General features: G+C 34.8%; 1 protein-coding gene across 1 annotated transcript in view; it reads left to right on the top strand.

Annotated features, from left to right (window-relative positions):
* The window catches only part of KIAA1328 (KIAA1328 ortholog), a 369,240-nt gene that overhangs the window by 41,253 nt on the left and 308,865 nt on the right, over window positions 1-19,122 (top strand). Inside the window, exon 5 of the mRNA XM_074383567.1 lies at window positions 9,737-9,852. Within this exon, the coding sequence (XP_074239668.1) occupies window positions 9,737-9,852 (116 nt within the window). The remainder of the gene's footprint in view (window positions 1-9,736; window positions 9,853-19,122) is intronic.

The raw sequence follows: 19,122 nt of genomic DNA, 5'->3' as shown, positions 1-19,122 counted from the left end.
ATCTCAAAACAATAAAAGCTATTTACGACAAACCAACAGCCAATATCATACTGAATGGGCAAAAACTGGAAGCATTCCCTTTGAAATCTGGCACTAGACAAGGATGCCCTCTTTCACCACTCCTATTCAATATAGTACTGGAAGTTTTAGCCAGAGCAATCAGGCAAGAAAAAGAAATAAAGGGTATCCAAATTGGAAAGGAGGAAATCAAATTGTCTCTATTTGCAGATGACATGATTGTATATCTGGAAGACCCCATCATCTCAGCCCAAAATCTCCTGAAACTGATAAACAACTTCAGCAAAGTCTCAGGATACAAAATCAACGTGCAAAAATCACAAGCATTCCTATACACCAGTAATAGACTTCAAGAGAGCCAAATCAAGAACGAACTGCCATTCACAATTGCTACAAAGAGAATAAAATACCTAGGAATACAACTAACAAGGAACGTAAAGGACCTCTTCAAGGAGAACTACAAGCCATTGCTCAACGAAATAAGAGAGGATACAAACAGATGGAGAAACATTCCATGTTCATGGTTAGGAAGAATCAACATCGTTAAAATGGCCATACTGCCCAAAGTAATTTACAGATTCAACGCTATTCCCATCAAGCTACCAATGACCTTCTTCACAGAACTGGAAAAAAACACCTTAAACTTCATATGGAACCAAAAGAGAGCCCGCATAGCCAAGTCAATTCTAAGCAAAAAGAACAAAGCAGGAGGCATCACACTACTGGACTTCAAACTATACTATAAGACTACAGTAATCAAAACAGCATGGTACTGGTACCAAAACAGAGATATAGACCAATGGAACAGAACAGAGGCCTCAGAGGAAATACAACATACCCACAACCATCTGATCTTCGACAAACCTGACAAAAACAAGCAATGGGGAAAGGATTCCCTTTTTAATAAATGGTGTTGGGAAAACTGGCTAGCCATGTGCAGAAAGCAGAAACAGGACCCCTTCCTGACACCTTACACCAAAATTAACTCCAGATGGATTAAAGACTTAAACATCAGACCTAATACCATAAAAACCTTACAAGAAAATCTAGGCAAAACCATTCAGGACATAGGCTTAGGCAAGGACTTCATGACCAAAATGCCAAAAGCAATGGCAACAAAAGCCAAAATAGACAAATGGGACCTAATCAAACTCCACAGCTTCTGCATGGCAAAAGAAACAGTCAGTAGAGTGAATCGGCAACCAACAGAATGGGAAAAAATTTTTGCAGTCTACCCATCTGACAAGGGGCTGATATCCAGAATTTACAAAGAACTAAAGCAGATCTACAAGAAAAAAGCAAACAAGCCCATTCAAAAATGGGCAAAGGATATGAACAGATACTTTACAAAAGAAGACATACGGGATACTTTACAAAAGAAGACATACGGGAGGCCAACAAACATATGAAAAAATGCTCATCATCACTGGTCATCAGAGAAATGCAAATCAAAACCACATTGAGATACCATCTCACACCAGTTAGAATGGCGATCATTAAAAAATCGGGAAACAACAGATGCTGGAGAGGATGTGGAGAAATAGGAACACTTTTACACTGTTGGTGGGAATGTAAATTCAACCATTGTGGAAGACAGTGTGGCGATTCCTCAAGGACCTAAAAATAGAAATCCCATTTGACCCAGCAATCCCATTACTGGGTATATATCCAAAGGATTATAAATCATTCTACTGCAAGGACACATGCACACGAATGTTCATTGCAGCACTGTTTACAATAGCAAAGACCTGGAACCAACCCAAATGCCCAACGATGATAGACTGGATAGGGAAAATGTGGTACATATACACCATGGAATATTATGCAGCCATCAAAAACGATGAGTTCACGTCCTTTATAGGGACATGGATGAACCTGGAAACCATCATTCTCAGCAAACTGACACAAGAGCAGAAAATCAAACACCGTATATTCTCGCTCATAGGCGGGTGTTGAACAATGAGAACACATGGACACAGGGAGGGGAGCACTACACACTGGGGTCTGTTGGGGGGAAATGGGGGAGGGGCGGGGGGTGGGGAGGTGGGAAGAGATAGCATGGGGAGAAATGACAGATACAGGTGAGGGGACGGAAGGCAGCAAAGCACACTGCCATGTGTGTACCTATGCAACAATCTTGCATGTTCATCACATGTACCCCAAAACCTAAAATGCAATAAAAATAAATAAATAAATAAATAAATAAATAAAAAATAAAAAAAAAACTTAAAGGGGAAAAAAAAAAGGTCGTTACTTAGTAGAAATAAAGTTTTTAATTCAATTTTTTTTTTTCTTTGAGGCAGAGTTTCGCTGTTGTGTCCCAAACTGGAATGCAATGTCACGATCTCGGCTCACTGCAACCTCTGTCTCCTGGGTGCAAGTGATTCTCCTACCTTAGCCTCCTGAGTAGCTGGACTTACAGGCATGAAATACCATGCCTGGCTAATTTTGTATTTTTAGTAGAGACAGGGTTTCTCCAGTATTGATCAGGCTGGTCTCAAACTCCTGACGTCAGTTGACCTGCCTGCCTCAGCCTCCCAAATTGTTGGCATTACAGGTGTGAGCCACTGTGCCTGGCCTATAATTCAGTTTTTTTATACAGCATATTCACAGTTCGGACTCATGACCACAATCAGTTTTAGTACATTTTCATCACACCAGAATGAAACTCTGTGCACATTAGCACTCACTGCCCATTTGCCACCAATTCTTCCTAGCCCCAGGCAATCACTGCTCTAATTTCTGTTTCAGTAAATTTGCCAGTTCTAGACATCTCATATAAATGGAATCATATATATGATCTTTTAAAACTAGTTTTTAAAACTCAGTATAATGATTTCAATGATTATTCATATGGTAGGTAGCATGTATTAGTATCTAATTTCTCTATTGCTAAATAACAGTCCATTTTATAGACAGTATCACATTTTGGTTATCTGTTCATCCATTGACAGATGTTAGGTTGTTGTACTTTATTATGAACAATACTGCTATAAATGTATATGTACAAGTTTTTATGTGGACCTATGTTTTTATTGCTCTTGAGTATCTACCTAGGAGTAAAATTGCTGGGTTGTATTGTAACTCCTTGTTTAACTTTTTGAGGAACTGCCATGCTTAAAGTGATTGTGCCATTTTATGTTCCTACCAGCATTGTACAAGGGTTTTCGTTTGTCTGCGGCTTTGTCAACATTTGTTATTATCTGGCTTTTTGATTATAGTTGTCCTAGTAGGTATCAAGTGGTATCTAATTGTGGGTTTGATTTGGATTTACCTAATGGCTAATGATGTTGAAAATATTTTTATGTGCTTTTTGGCCATTTGTGTTTCTACTTTGAAGAAATATCTTTTTATATCCTTTTTGATGGGTTTTTCTATTGTTGAGTTTTTTACAGGCATTATCTATTTCATATACAAGTCCCTTATTAGATATATTATTTGCAGATATTCTGTCCCATTCTTTGCATTGCTTTTTCGTTTTTTTGATGTCATTTGAAGCATAAAAGTTTTTAATTTTTATGTGGTCAAATTTATTTTTCTTTTGTTGCTTTTGTCTTTAGTGTCGTATTTAAGAAACCATTATCTAATCCAAGGTCGCAAAGATTTATGCCTTTTTTCTTCTAAGAGTTTGTAGTTTTAGCTCTTACATTTTGGTCTTTTGCTAATTTTGAGTTAATTTCTGTATATAGTGTGATGTAGGGGGGGTCCAACTTTATTTCTTTACATGTAGGTATCAAGTTACCTTAGTACTTTTTTTTTTGAAAGATTTTTCTTTTTTCTTCAGTTTTTTTTATATCTTCATTGAAAATCAGTTTACTAGAAATATGAAGGGTTATTTCAGTTCTGTTTCACTGATCCATATGTTAGTCTTCATGCCAGTACCACACTATTTTTGATTGATGTGGTGTGTAGTAAGTTTTGAAATTGGGAATTGCAAATTTTCTATGTTCTCCCTTCTTCAAGAGTATTCTGGGTTTATGTGTTTCTTTCATTTCCATATTAATTTTAGGATCACTTTCTGTAGAGAAACCAGTTGAGATTTTTATACCTAATCTGCACATCAACTTTGAGACTGCTGTTTTTAACAATGTTGTCTTCCGATAATGAATGTGGTTTTTATTTAATTAGGTCTTAATTTATTTCAACATCATTTAGTTACTCTCGGGTATGGTTTTTGTTCCTTTGAACAAAACTTAATTTGTTCCTTTGTATTTTATTCTTGATGAAATTATAAATAGAATTGTTTCCTTAATTTCATTTTGGGGTTATTTACTGCTAGAATATGAATATACAATTGATTTTTGTACCTTTATCTGGGATCCTGTAACCTTGCCAAGTTCCTTTGTTCATTCTGATAGTTTTTTAGTGAATTTTCTAGATTTTTCTATGCACAGTCATGTCATATGAAATAGAGATGATTTTATTTCTTCCTTTAGAATTTGGATGTCTTTCCTTTTTCCACTAACTTAGTGGTTAAGAATTGCTCATTATTTTCTTTAATTATTTGACTATCACTGTAGCACTGTGTCACATTGAAACGATGATGGCAGATATCCTTGTTTTATTCCTAAACATGGAGGAAGACATTCAATCTTTCACTATTAAGAGGACGTTAGATATAGCTTTTTCATAGATGGCTTTTATCAGGTTAAGGAGGTTCCTTTCTCTTCATCTTTATTGAGTTTTTTAAAATTATGAATTGATATTGGATTTTTTCAAATGCTTTTCCACATCTATTTAAATGATCATGTGATTTTTGTCTTATTTTATCTATATATAATATTACATTAATTGACTTTTGGATATTAAACCAACTTTGCATTCTTGGGATAAATCCCAATTGGTAATCATGTAGAGTTATTTTTATATATCTGCATTCTGTTTGCTAGTATTTTGTTGAGGATTTTTATGTCTATATTCATAAGAGATACTGGTTTGTAGTTCGTAGAGCCCTTTTAGACATATATTGCTATGTCTGTGATTCCTGAAAGCACTTATGTTTCTTTAGCAGTACATTTTAAATAATAGCCAAACATTAAAATTTGTAAAGAGGGAGTTAAACTGATTTCATTGAAATATTTCTTTGTTATGAGAAATTCCTTCTTTTTTATCAATGCAATTACCTTTGCTTAAAAACAATATGAGTTTTTGCTATCTGCTAGGCATACTCTGAAATCTGTTCCTTCCTTTTCCAATCTTGCCCACTAAGTTGCTAATCATAATTTGCAAAATGCATTGAGCATACCCACCTCCCAAATGGTAGATATTAAAGAGGGAGGAAACTTGTTTGACTATTAGGTGAGCTGGAATTCTCTTTGAGATAGGTTTACTGACTTGACATTGCCTTTCACATTCATGTAAAAGTACCAATTTCTGGAGTATTTGGAAGAGTATCAGGTGTATGCAAAGGCATAAAATAAATCCATTTCTTGTTTTATTTAAAAATTGGTTTTATTAAAAATAGTTTATATTAATGAACTAATTAATTATTAAAATGAGTTTTATTTAAAAATTAGTTTTATTTAAAAATTTAGAATGGATGAGTATGGGAAAACTCTTTGTATTAAAATAGGATTGTTTTGTTGAGAGGAATACAAAATGTGCATGAATGTTTAAGGTAAAGCATAAGACTTCAAATAAATTTAGTACTTTTGGCATGATTTTCAGCCCTACCACCCAATTCTTAAGAGTATGAATTCTCCTGCCTATTAGATAAGAGTACATTTCGTGGAAGTTTTTGAAAAGTACTCTAAGGTATTACCAACAATGATGATTTCTTTATGACCAGGTTACTGCCTTTCTTGTAAATAATTAACAAATCAACACTGTACATTTCCTACTGTCTGGAAGGAGGTGTATTTTATCCTATTATTCAAATAGTTCCCTTTTATGTATTTAGATTTTCATTGTGTTAACTTGCTTTTTGCTCTACAGTATTCTCCCTTATTTGCAGGAGATATGTTCCAAGCCCCCAGTGGATACCTAAAACCCTGTATATATGATGCTTTTTCCTATAAGTACATACCTATGATAAAATTTAATTTATAAATTAGGTATAGTAGGAGATTAACAACAATAACTACTAATAAATAGAATGAATGTAACATTGTACTGTAGTGAAAGTAACATAAGTATTACTTGGACACTAGCACTGTGGTACCTCAGCAGTCTGTCTGATAACCCAGATGCTACTGAGTGACTCACAGGCAGAAATTGTACACAGTGTGGATATGCTGGACAAGGGGATGATTCATGTTCCTGGTGGGACAGAGAGGGCTGGTGTGAGATTTCATCATGCTTCTAAGAAGGGTGCATAGTTTAAAACTTAAAAATTAATTATTTCTGCTATTTGCCGTTTAATGTTTTTGAACTACTGATTGACATCAGATAGCAGAAACCATAGAAAGTGAAACTCTGGAGAAGTTAGGATTAACTATTGTTCTCTAAAATGAGATAGAGAATTAGGTCTTTTTATTTTACTTTGTGGCCTGAGAATACTTAGATGAAAAATATGGATCATGATACCAAATATCTTGTTACACATACTTCATTGGAAATACTGTTGAGCGTAAGAAGACAGATTACATAATGAATATCAAATCTTGAGGTTGTTTTATTGGCAGGTCCTCTGCATTTCCAATCTGTATTAATATACTTGCTCATATTAACTATGCTAATGGACCACAAAAAAACCATGCATATGTTTAGATAGGCCTATAGAAAAAATGTTGCTCTTTGTTCTTAATACAGCTTGTTAATTTTATAGCCTTCCAGGGCTTAATAGTTGCTAAAGGATAGTCGAATCATAGCAGCATAACAGAAAAGATTAAAAAGAAAAAGCCCTGGTTAATAACATAGCAACAGATATTTCAAGCCCACCCTGAAAACTAAATTTAGAAAAGAATGATTTTATCTGGATAAAATATATTTAGGGAAAAGCTCATCACAGACTCTGACATACGGACTTTCTTACCTGGCTGGGCTCTAGAGATAATCTATGCATGTAGATTAATGTTAAGGTAAACCTGCAATCTGCTTTTCTGTTACTGTTTTCTATGATCATGGAGCATTGTCTGTTGAAGAAACAAATCTTTGGGATGTTCTTCCATCTATATATAGCTTTTATGAATGGGATTTAAACTACAGAAAGCCATTTTTTAGATCCCTTTTGGATACTCTGTACTGAATAAAATGATTGTGATTACTTTTTCCTTTAGTATGTATTCACTAAATACCTTTTAATAAATAAAATAAATGTTTCAGTATCTACTTATGGATTTTCCTCTCATTGTGTCTTCAAGATTTTACCAGTCTAAAGTAAAAGAGATTTTGCTATATATTTTCTCACCTTGATAGTGTTTATTCTTTCCTCACTATACAGATTGGGTATCCCTAATACAAACATTTGAAATCTGAAATGCTTCAAAATTGGAAATTTTTTGAGCACTAGCATGTTACTGAAAGTGGAAAATTTTACACCCCAGCTCATGTGACAGGGCACAGTCAAAACACAGGCATACAGCTACAGTTTATTTAGTGTACCTCCACAAGGGAAAAACCCTCCCAAAACCTCTGTAGCTGTGATAGAGCATTTTTGAGCATGCCCAAATTCTCCTACACCAGCAATCCTGCAAAGGTTTCTGAGCAGCCTGGACACACCAACAGCAGGATCCTCACAGTGCCCCACATGGGAACAAGACCTCCTTGCATTATTCACTGTTTGCTTATTCCTTGCTCCATGATTTAAAGATACTGTTTAAAATGTAAAAAAAAAGTTCTGCATGATACCCATAGGGTAATATCAATATTCCCAAATTGGAAACCAGTTGAAATCTGAAACACTTCTGGTCCCAAGCATTTAGATAAGGACTACTAAACCTGTATGTAGCATCACTCATTTTTTTTTGTTTTATATATCATCCTACAGATTCATCACCTCCTTTGTTTTGCATTTCTGTAGTCTCCTGCCAAATTTCACGTCTTTATACTTTTTAATATTTCCCTAATCTACATATTACTCTGTCATCCTATCTGCATAGCTTTTGCCAAAATCATAGTATTGTATGTCTTGTTCCATGACCAAATGTTTGATAAATTTTTGCTTCTTTACAAATGCTTTCCATATTTATAAAGGATATATATACAATGTCAAGATATCTATGATGTAGTAAAACAAATTCTGGAACTTCAGTGGAAAAGGATTTTTAAAATTGTGTAGTCTAGCCTTTTTTCTTTCTTAGTGAGGTGAATGATACCCAGAGAGATAAGCAGACTTTGTCAAAGTTACTTTGTAAGATGTTATTTTAAGTGGACTTGAGTGTAATAACAGGAAAAGGGGAGACTTTGTAAAGAGATGGAAATAAGGGAAGCAGGATAACCTGATAACAAACTATAAATTCTCTTTATATATATATATATATATATTTGCTTAGTTGTCTGAATTCTTTGTAAATATATCAGTCTTTGAGATTACCCTCTTTGAAAGAAGGGCCTGGATCCCATTCATGGGCCTAGTGATATGCTAAACATAAATAATATATAGGCCAGGGAAAATGACTTGAATGACATGATCAGCAAGAAGAAATAAACCTCTTTGTTGAGCATTACTGGGTGCTATGTGGTTTCACACAAATTATTTCAAAAACAAGATACAATCAACTCTTGAACATTCATGAGTCTAATTTTTAGTTATTTCATTGATTTTAGTATCTCTACCAGAGGGCAGGAAATAAGGAAAGCCTATGAGATTCATGTTGTGCAGAAGTTGTTCTAGTAGAGTAGCATTCTGGGCAAAAGTAAATTTAGTAGCTCAAAGGAAAGGTTTAGATTCCCTGTGTGTTTCACTTACACCTATTCCTATTATAGGATAAATGCATTCTATGAGCTGTGGAGAAATAAGTACCAGTAACAGAGAAATTTGGGGTTAACGTATCTGCACACAGAGTAGAATGAAAATTAGGGTTGTCCCAATCTGTACTTTAGTGAATTGCAAATAAAGTGTTGGTGTTGTTCATGTTTGTTTTTAGATTTTTTTTTTTCTCTTTGTGCTCTTGTCAGAAATTACCCTTTTTGGTATAATTTAGAATCCTTTTCAGAGTTACACATTTCTTGGTCAATGTTTTTAACTTTATGATTTTTTTTTTTTTGGACTAAGAATACAGATACTACAAACGTTCCTTTATGTTAATGTCATCTTTTTATTTAATCCTATTAATTATATGCTACTAAATAATGCAAAGTATTAGTACTAGGAAAAAGTAAAATTGCCAATGTATATTTGTAAAATATTTAAAGTACATATTTTGTTTATTAATAGGATTTAAATAAACATTGTAAATCAAGATCAGTTGATTGTACCTGTTTTGGTAACTAAAAAATGAAACCCCATGTTTTAAAAATTGGAATATATTTCTGTCCTGGATTATAATTTGGCACCTGTGTCTTTTGTAGGTCTTTTCATATTTAAGATATTTCTGATGATTGAAAACATTTTTAATGTAAAAATTACATGCATCTTTTATTACAAAGATGAAAAAGATTGCCTTATGAGAGATTACACATTTTTTTTTAAAAGCAACAACAAAACAGAACAGAGTGTTCCTGAAGAATCTGGTGTACCTTTGGAAGAAGTCTGGTTTCATAAACTGCAGCTGTAGGCACATACTTCATTTTATTCTGATAGGCGTTAAGAAATTTTTTTTTTTTTAATTTCTTTCAGAGTAAGTGAGGAAAAGGAAGTGACAGAGGAAAGACTGAAAGCAGAGCAGGAGTCATTTGAGAAGAAGATCAGGCAGTTGGAAGAACAGAATGAACTGATCATCAAAGAAAGGGAAGATATCCTTTTGAAAGTCCTCTTTTTTAACGTGCAGAAAGTTTGGCTATTTCATGAAGACAAGGTAAACTCCAGAGAAATAATTGTTCTAATTTATAACAGGGAATAAATCTGCATGTGCTGCCATTTCTAGGCAATCAGAACGACACTTAACAGTATGTGCTGTTGCTTCCTTTGTGCCTGATAAGGCCATCCAGCTGTTCTGCTGCTGCTGTTATGCTGGTAAGCACATACTTGTCAACTAAAAAAGACGATAAGAAATTTGGGCATTAAAATATAGTGTTGGAACTTTATTAAATTCTGTTCCACTACTGTAATTGAGCTGGAAACCTCCTTGTGTTTGGTATTCTTTCTAGTTAAAGCTTTGACAGTCCTAGGAATTCTGTTCTGAAATCATAAAAATTAAAAAAAAATCTTTTTTACTGTATAGATGTTGTAACTGATAAATATTCACATGGCAGCATAAAACCACCAAATCCTTCTTATGTAGCAGAAAACTATTGGGTTTAGAACTAGAGAGGAGTGTGTGTGTGTGTGTGTGTGTGTGTGTGTGTGTGTGTGTGTACACGTGCATGCATGTGCACGAATAGCATTATTTGTAAGAAAGTAAAGTAACATTTTAGAGGTGTGTTAAAATAAGCTATTTCTGAAGTTTCTTTTCAATAGGTAGAATTACTTATCTTTGGTATTTTATGCAGTAATACTGATGTAGAAGAGAAGTCCTTCAAGTTAGAGTGATGGATCTGCCAGCTAAACTAGTGTGTGAAGGTGTGAAACAACCATTGTTCTTATTGGCAGTATCATCAACTTGATTGTTAATAATTGTTTCAAAGATTCTGCACATGTCAAAAATGATCATATATTGACAGTAACTATGCCTTTGTGAATACCAGAGAAATTGAAACGTAAAGATAAATTATAATAATTAGCTTGAAAAACACAAGACTGTAGCTATAAAAACAGTGTCTTGAACTTGTATTTTCCAAGCAGTGGGAGTTCATGATAGGAAATTAATATAATCAGAATTCTCAGAATTGATTTGCTGAATATAACATTAATAAGGCTGATTGGGCCTACAATTCTAGATGACTGCTTTTTCAATTATTATTTTTTTCTACATCTCTAACATTTCTACATCTCTGACCTTCTCTTTTTTTTGCCCACTTTGACTTCATTGCCCTTGGTTGTTGATCCTCAAGACAGATTACCTTTTGTGTTTTTCTTCCTGCCACCTTTTCCGCCAGGTTTAAAGGAATGCTGTTTAGTCAGAATTCATAACAAACTGCTCTGCCAGTTTTATTTACTCTTCCGCTTCTCATGAGGAGTAGTACTGTAGATGCTAGCATTTTCAAGAAATGGTAGGTTAGGAATGCTTTCGTTTGCAACAAAAATTTAATTTACAGGCTTCGTTATTTCTCAGGTAACAAGAACTCTGGAGGTCATGGAGATTCAGTGGCTTAATGTTTTCAGTGCTGGCATCTTTACAATTCTGTTTGTTTGTTTGTTTTAATGGTTGATCTGATTCTAGGCATTGCATTTCTAGGCATTAAAACAAGCAGAAAAGGGGAAAAGGTCCAGGTAATTATGATTCCCTCCCCCTCTTTTTAAAAACATAAAAACTTTATGAGAGCCCTCCCTACTCCCCACCCAGTAGTCTTTTACATGATATTCATAAAAGTCCTCTGTTTTATGATGTGGCCATGGTAGGCTGCAAAGGAGGCTAAAAAAATAAGCATTTAGCTTGTCCAACTTATGTAGTAGAAGGTAGCAGTGGAGAAGAAGACTGGAAATTAAGTTAGTCTCCAACTCTGATAGCAGAGGTAGGGGAAATACAGTTCACTCTTTGTATGGAGAGGAGGTGGTGATACTTCAACCTTCCTGGGACAAAAAATCTATAGAATACAGTGGAATTGGGATGAGTTAGGGGAAGGTGAGAGGGACTGGTAGTAGACAGTTTAGAAAATCAGGCCACAGTTAGAGTGGGCCCTTGTTTGGTAAAATACTTAAGAAAAATAAGAAAAATTTGTGGTTATCTGGAAAAGTAGAATCTAATTCAAGTAGACTTTTATATTTAGCATTCTCTGGGTCAAGATTAATTCTATTCAGTGCGAAGGCAGTCTGTACTTAGCATGGCTGTGAATAGTTTCTTTTGTCAGGCTAAATATTCAGATAGTATTTACTGCAGGGATAGTATTTTTCATGTTTTCCTCATGTTTTAGCTCAGGGGTGAGCACACTACTACCATGGGCCACATGCAGTAGGGTGCCAGCTAATTCCAGCCACACCCATCCCTTTATGTATTGTGGCAGCTGCTTTTGTGCATCAACTGTAGAGTAATTGCAGCAAACACGCTATGGATTTCCTAACCTAAAATATTTATTATTTGACTCTACAGTAAAGCTTTGCTGGTTCATGATTTATACGCTAAGAAAGGAAAGGAAAAGGTATGTGAGTAAAGTCAAAGACTTTTAGCCATGTGGTTTATTTTACATATAGTAAAAAGGGATTTGGCCTAAGCATTTCTTTGTTATTATGAATAAGGATTAGAGTAAATGTTATATTATTGTCAAAAATTAAAATGGTTTAGTTGGTAAAACTGGTTGAAGATTTTTTTTAAATCATCAAAACATAGATAGTATTTATAGAACTTTATCAAAGAAGGAAGAAAGGAAGACATTATTTAAAAATGACATTTATGGTTTTTATTCCAAGTAGATTGCTCAGGTACAAATCTCCTTTACCAGAATAAACCTGTCAAAGGTTAATATATATGATTTTACAGTACATAAAACTCTATAAAACTTAGAAACATAAAATGAGGTTATAATTTAAAATAATATAATTTTAACTACAAGTACATTTACCTATCATACATGAATGATTCAGACTCTTACATATATGTGAAATCAGATAATTTCAGATCGTTTTAAAGTCTGTTTCTGTGTGAGAAACTATATCCATTAATTTTGATTTTTTGGCATTTTAAAGATGTGTTATACCAACATTTATGGGGTTTTTGTTTTAAAAGTTTGAATCACTTGATTTACAAACACAGACCAGTGCCTTAGTAAAAAGGAAAAGATATTTTATATGTTGGCATCAGGATCAGCCTGTTGAAGGGTTTGCTCTTGTAGAAAATTGTGAATTTATTATTAAAACATAAAAAGTCTTAGTAATTTTCAGTCTTTAAGCAAAGAAAGCTTATTTCCGGAGAACTTAACCATGTAAATGAATATGCCATTTACAAAGCCAAGCAATTTGATGAACTTAGTAGGTTTTTACCAGGCTGGATGAATATGAAAAGAAAGATAAATCTGAAACCTAAAGAGAAATATGTACAATAACAATAATTCTGAAATATGTTAGCCTATAATAGTGTAAGACAGAGGATGTAACTAATGTAAAATTTGATTAGTATTTAAGCTAATTGTATTTCTGGAACATATAACTCAGATCAATGGTGAACAGTGGTATTGAAAGCTTGCATTAGAAAAGTACTAAAGTCTAATGTTTGCTGACTTTGCTGTTTTAATTGTCATAGCAAGGAAGTGACAGCAAAGAAAGTACAGTGGGATTTAGTCATAATCCCATTTTAGCACTGACTAGCTGTCTGATCCCTTGAGAAAGTTCCTGAATTTCTCTTGAGTCTTTCATCTATAATATGCAGATAACTAAAATACCTTCTTTGCAGGCCTATTGGAATTTGATAGATTGCTTACATTATATGTGTGAAGGACCTAGTCTTAGTAGGCACTGAATAAAAAATAGCAATTCTTACTTTTATTATTATTAATAGGGATAAAGGATGAGATGTCTAGGCCAAGTTTCTCATTTCTGTGCCTTTCTTTTTTTTTAATTTATTTTTTAATTTTTGTATTGCATTTTAGGTTTTGGGGTACATGTGAAGGACATGCAAGATTGTTGCATAGGTACACACGTGGCAGTGTGATTTGCTGCCTTCCTTCCCATCACCTATATCTGGCATTTCTTCCCATGCTATCTCTCCCCAGCTCCCCACCCACCGCTGTCCCTCCCCTATTTCCCCCTGTGTGCCTTTCTTCATTGGGATTTTGTTGAGTTTCATTAGATTATGCAAGGGCTTGGGCTGCTTAGTAGCCCAGTAGAAGAATGAAATTGATCTTTCTTCTGCTTTATCTTCTGATCTCTCTGGAAGGAAAAACCTCTCTGTACCACTTGCACCTGTTGAATGCTCATTGGGAGGAAACCAAGTTTTAGTTTCCTCTCCCAGAAATCAAACTGATGGAGCTGCAGGGGTTTTTCCCACATTCAAGTCTGTTTCTATTATTTCTCTGGCTAGGACTTAGTAAATTGAAGGGATTTAGAGGTGCTTATAGCTCACATCCTTGAGCCCATTGCATGGGTGGTCATTTTAGAAACTTTGTTCTTCAAAAAAGAATTTTAAAGGAACTAGCTTTTTTTAAAAAAAAAAAGAAAGAAAGAAAATTATGTTTATTTTCATATGGTATGAAACTTAACTTGGCAATCCCATATAATGATATTATCTTGTAAAAGTAATGGCAGAAAAAGAAGTTTAACATGTCATCAAAAAAATATGACTGGGCACTGTGGCTCATGCCTATAATCCCAACACTTTGGGAGGCCGTGAGGCAGGTGGATCACCTGAGGTCAGGGGTTTGAGACTGGCCAACGTGGCTAAACCCCATCTTTACTAAAAATACAAAAATTAGCTGGGCAAGGTGGTGCGTGCCTGTGGTCCCAGCTAAGCTACTCAGGAGACTGAGGCATGAGAATTGCTTGAACCCGGGAGGCAGAGGTTGCAGAGAGCCAAGATTGTGCCACTGCACTCCAGCATAGGTGAAAGAGCGAGGCTCCATTTCAAAAATAAAATAAAATAATAAAATAAACCAAACCTAGCAGTAATGTACAAAACCTTTATGAGGAACATTTCAAAGACTCCTGAGAGACGAAAACAGAGTTGAACGAATGGGAAGACGACCCTTTTTGTTCATTTGGATGACTCAACAAAAAAATAATATCAGATATTCTCCAAATTCATGTATGTGTAATGTGTTACTCCCAAAAATATATATGTATATGAATGAGATTTTTTCTGGAGCTAGACAAGTTGGCTCTGAAATCCATGTAGAAAAATATGCAAAATTAACCAATCAACCTCTTGTAAGGAAGAGCCAAGAAGATGTGATTAGGTCTCTATCTATCAAAACATGGTAGATGAATAAACAGCCAGACTGCTAAAGCAGAATAGAAAGCTTAAAGGCAAATCCAACTACATATGAAAATGAAGAATATAATTGAGATGGCATTTCACAACTGTGAGAACAGGATGGACTTTGTGATAAATCATATTGAGTCAACTGGAGAGTCATTTGGAAAGAGATACAGTTGGAGCCCGTGCCTCATACCATACACCAGAATAAGCCCTAAGTGACTCAGAAGTCCAAAAAGTGAAAATATAAATTAAGTACATATATTGAAATACCACTCTGTATTCAAGAAATACATATAATTTAAAAAATTACTTTATTTTATTTCAATAGTTTTAGGTACAGGTGGCTTTTGGTTGCATGGATAAGTTATTTTAATAACTAATTTCTGAGATTTGGGTGTACCTATTACTGGAGCAGTGTACATTGTACCCAATATGTAGTCTTTTATCCCTCACCCACTTTCACACTTACCCTCTCTGCTGAGTTCCTAAAGTCCATTACACCATTCGTATGCCTTTGCATCCTTATAACTTAGCTCTTTCTCGCTTATAAATGACAGCATAGTGATGTTTGGTTTCCTATTTCAGAGTTACTTCACGTAGAATAATGGCCTCCAGGTCCATCCAAGTGGCAGTAAAGATCATTATTTCATTCTGTTTTCTGGCTTAGTGGTACTCCATGATGTATATATATAATATACCACGTTTTTTTAATCCACTCATTGGTTGATGGCCACTTAGGTTGGGCATATATTTTTGCTGTTGCAAATTGTGCTGCTATAAACATGCATGTGCATGTGTCCTTTTCATATAATGGCTTGTTTTCCTTTGGGTGGATACCCAGTAGTGGGATTGCTGGATCAAATAGTAGTTCTACGTTTAGTTCTTTAAGGAATCTCCATACTGTTTTTTATAGTGGTTGAACTAGTTTACATGAAGGAACTAGCTTTAATCTTTCTGAGGACTGTATTAAGAATGAGCCATAGATCCCATAATGTCTGTGCTGAAAATACATTAGAGAAAATTCACAAGATTTTTACATGATTATGTGAAAGAAATCATTGGTTGCGAATAACAGTAATACCCTGGAAATATCCAAAGCTTTCTATTTAACTATATATCTCATCCCTGCATAGAAGCCAGACTACCATGGTTTGTTACCATCATCTGTTAGACTTTTAACAAGAATAGGAGCCACACTGCAGGAAGCTGTATCATAGATCTTAGTGGAGTAGCATGTGAGGAGAGGTAGAAAAAAAATGCATGAAAAAGAATGTAAATTTCAAGAGAAAAGTTCTCTTCTTTTTAATGTATCTTTCTGGCCCTTCAGAAGAGAAGGAAGATATTCTAGTCTTGGAAATAGTTTTGGGAAAGTAAAAAACCTAAAGTTCTTAAAATGAAGAAGACTCTAAGGAGAAGAGAAGGGTTATGGAAAAAGAAAGGGTATTTTGGTATTTGGCAGTGTGGTATACATCTTATCAGCTTTGATGGATCTTGACCTTTTTGTTTTGAATAAGTATTAGGTTTTTGTTTTTTTTTGTTTACAAATTGAATAATTTAGTGAAAGAATATATTGTATACTTAATAGGGCCACTTTGTTCCATTTAACAAGCCCTAGAAAATGCTGTTTTACTAATCTGATAATAATCTTGAATACTATACAAGTTGTATTTCTTGAGGCCACTTTACTTACTGTATGTTGCTTTATAAATTTAGCAGATTTTGGACCATTGTTATTGTAAATTGTCCTGGAATGACATTTTATATCAGACTAACAGATTGAATGATTCTTTCTATTTGTATTACAGAGAAATAGGCATACTTAAGGAAAGAACTGATTCTTACTTATTTTATTATTATCTAATCCATTCTTAAAGATTATTTTTGTTCTCTTAAAAATATTTAGTTATTAATGCTAACCACAGGGAGAAACTGTGACAAAAGTCTGTAGAAAGTAAAGAAATTAGATGCTCACTATTGGATCCTATGCTTACTTACTTGGGTGACCATACCTCAAACTTCAGCATCATGAATATACTCATGTAACAAACCTGCACATGTACCCCTGAATCTAAAAATGAAAGTCAAAATTATTTTTAAAAATTATATAAATGTAACCATATACTAAATTTTATCCCAATAAGAGTCTCTAGGGATTAAGTTACTCTTTAATAATGAGTTATATTTACACTTTACTTTTTTGGAATTCATCCAGGAAATAAGAATAAAAGGAAGCTCTCTTCACCCACTCCAGTCCCCTATGCATGAACTTACTTTCTCTCTATTTTTTAAATTTTTTTGAGATTGAATCTTGCTGTGCCAAGCAGGCTGGAATGGCGTGATCAGGACTCACTGCAGCCTGGATCTTAATGGGCTCAAGCAGTCTTCCCACTTCAGCCTCCATAGTCACTGGGACCACAGGTGTATCCCACTACACTTGGCTGTTTGCGCGCACGTGTGCATGCGTGTGTGCGTGTGTGTGTGTGTGTGAGAGAGAGAGAGAGAGACAGAGAGAGAGAGAGACAGAGACAGAGTTCTCATTATGTTGCCTAGGCCTCTGGACTCAAGTGATCCTCCCATCTTGGCCTCCCAGAGTTCTGGGGTTACAGACATGAATCACCACACCCTGTTGAAGTTTTCTTATATGAGGGTTTCCAAAGCTGTCATATGGAGAATAACAAATTTATTATTTGGTGTCTAGTTTTAAAGCTCATTGAAGATTAAAAGCAGAAAATTAGATGTAGAGAATGGAGCTGCAATGAGACTATTGAAGCCCACGGAGGAGTTGACAGAAAAACTATTAAAAATACACAAAAGAACTAAAAATACACAGCAGCCTAGAACTCTGCCCACTTAGATGTATCTCAAGGACATCATATATTAAACACAACATAGTATTCAGAGGCAAGACAATGTTAAATTATTTTTATCCCTTTAGAACTACTAGTGCTTCTATTACTAAGACATCCTATGTTTTATATTGCTTTTCTATTTAAAGAGCACTTTCATTTACACATTTTTAATCTTCATAATAACCTAGTAAACTTAGGTGAGACAGATACTCTTAATATCATTTTACAGATCTGGAGAGGTAATGAAACAGCCCACTGCAGAGCTCAAACTGAAGCTTTTTTACACAAAGTGTTCTACTTTATTCACTATACCAAATTATCTCTGCAGCAGTGAATGATACAAATGTCAATAAGCCTTACTTTTTAAAGTACAATTTTATAAAAATGTGTAATATATTTTGTAGTGCTTTTAAAATATCCAAAGCTGGCTAAATTTTTTTTTTTTTTTTTTGGTACTCAAAATGAGTGTACCTTAAGTTACCAGAAAATCCAGATATGTAGAATGTTTCAGTAATTTTCTTGTATTTTGACATCTCCTATCAGTCACCGGGTCTTATTCATTTTCTGTGGAAACCTTATTTCTTCCTATTTTCACTGCTGCCTCACTTCATTCCTCTGTTACTCTGTAGTGTCCTTGTGTGCCTGTCTCCATTGTTTCTAACTGTGCTTTGAAAGAGTTCATTCCATTACTGTTGCCAGATTAATTTGGGCTACTTTTCTTTTTTTTTTTTTTTTTGAGACAGAGTCTTACTAGGTCACCTAGTTGAAGTGCAGTAGTGTAATCATATCTGACTTCGGCCTTTAACTCCCAGGCCCAAGCACTCCTCCCACCTCAGACCTCTGAAGTAGCTGGGACCAGAGGCACACCACCACCACGCCTGGTTAATTTTTGTATTTTTGTAGAGATAGGGTCTCCCTATGTTGCTCAGGCTGGTCTCGGAGTCTCCCTATGTTGCTCAGGCTGGTCTCGAAGTCCTGGGCTCAAGGGATCCTCTCATCTCGGTGTCCTAAAGTACTGGAATTACAGACGTGAGCCACGTGCCTGGCTTTATGTTCTGTTTTTTATTATATCACTTGGCTTTTTCATACCTTTCCATCGCTTCTTATGGCCTAAACGACTAAATGCGTATTCTTGATTTTGACATTGAAGCCCTCCATTACTTGTGTCAAGTAAACAGTAACATGTGTGACCTTCATTTTTTGGCTCCCAC

The sequence above is a fragment of the Saimiri boliviensis genome, chromosome 13 (assembly GCF_048565385.1).
Source record: "Saimiri boliviensis isolate mSaiBol1 chromosome 13, mSaiBol1.pri, whole genome shotgun sequence".
In the NCBI taxonomy this organism is placed as follows: Eukaryota; Metazoa; Chordata; class Mammalia; order Primates; family Cebidae; genus Saimiri; species Saimiri boliviensis.
This window is presented reverse-complemented; position numbering and strand designations above follow the sequence as displayed.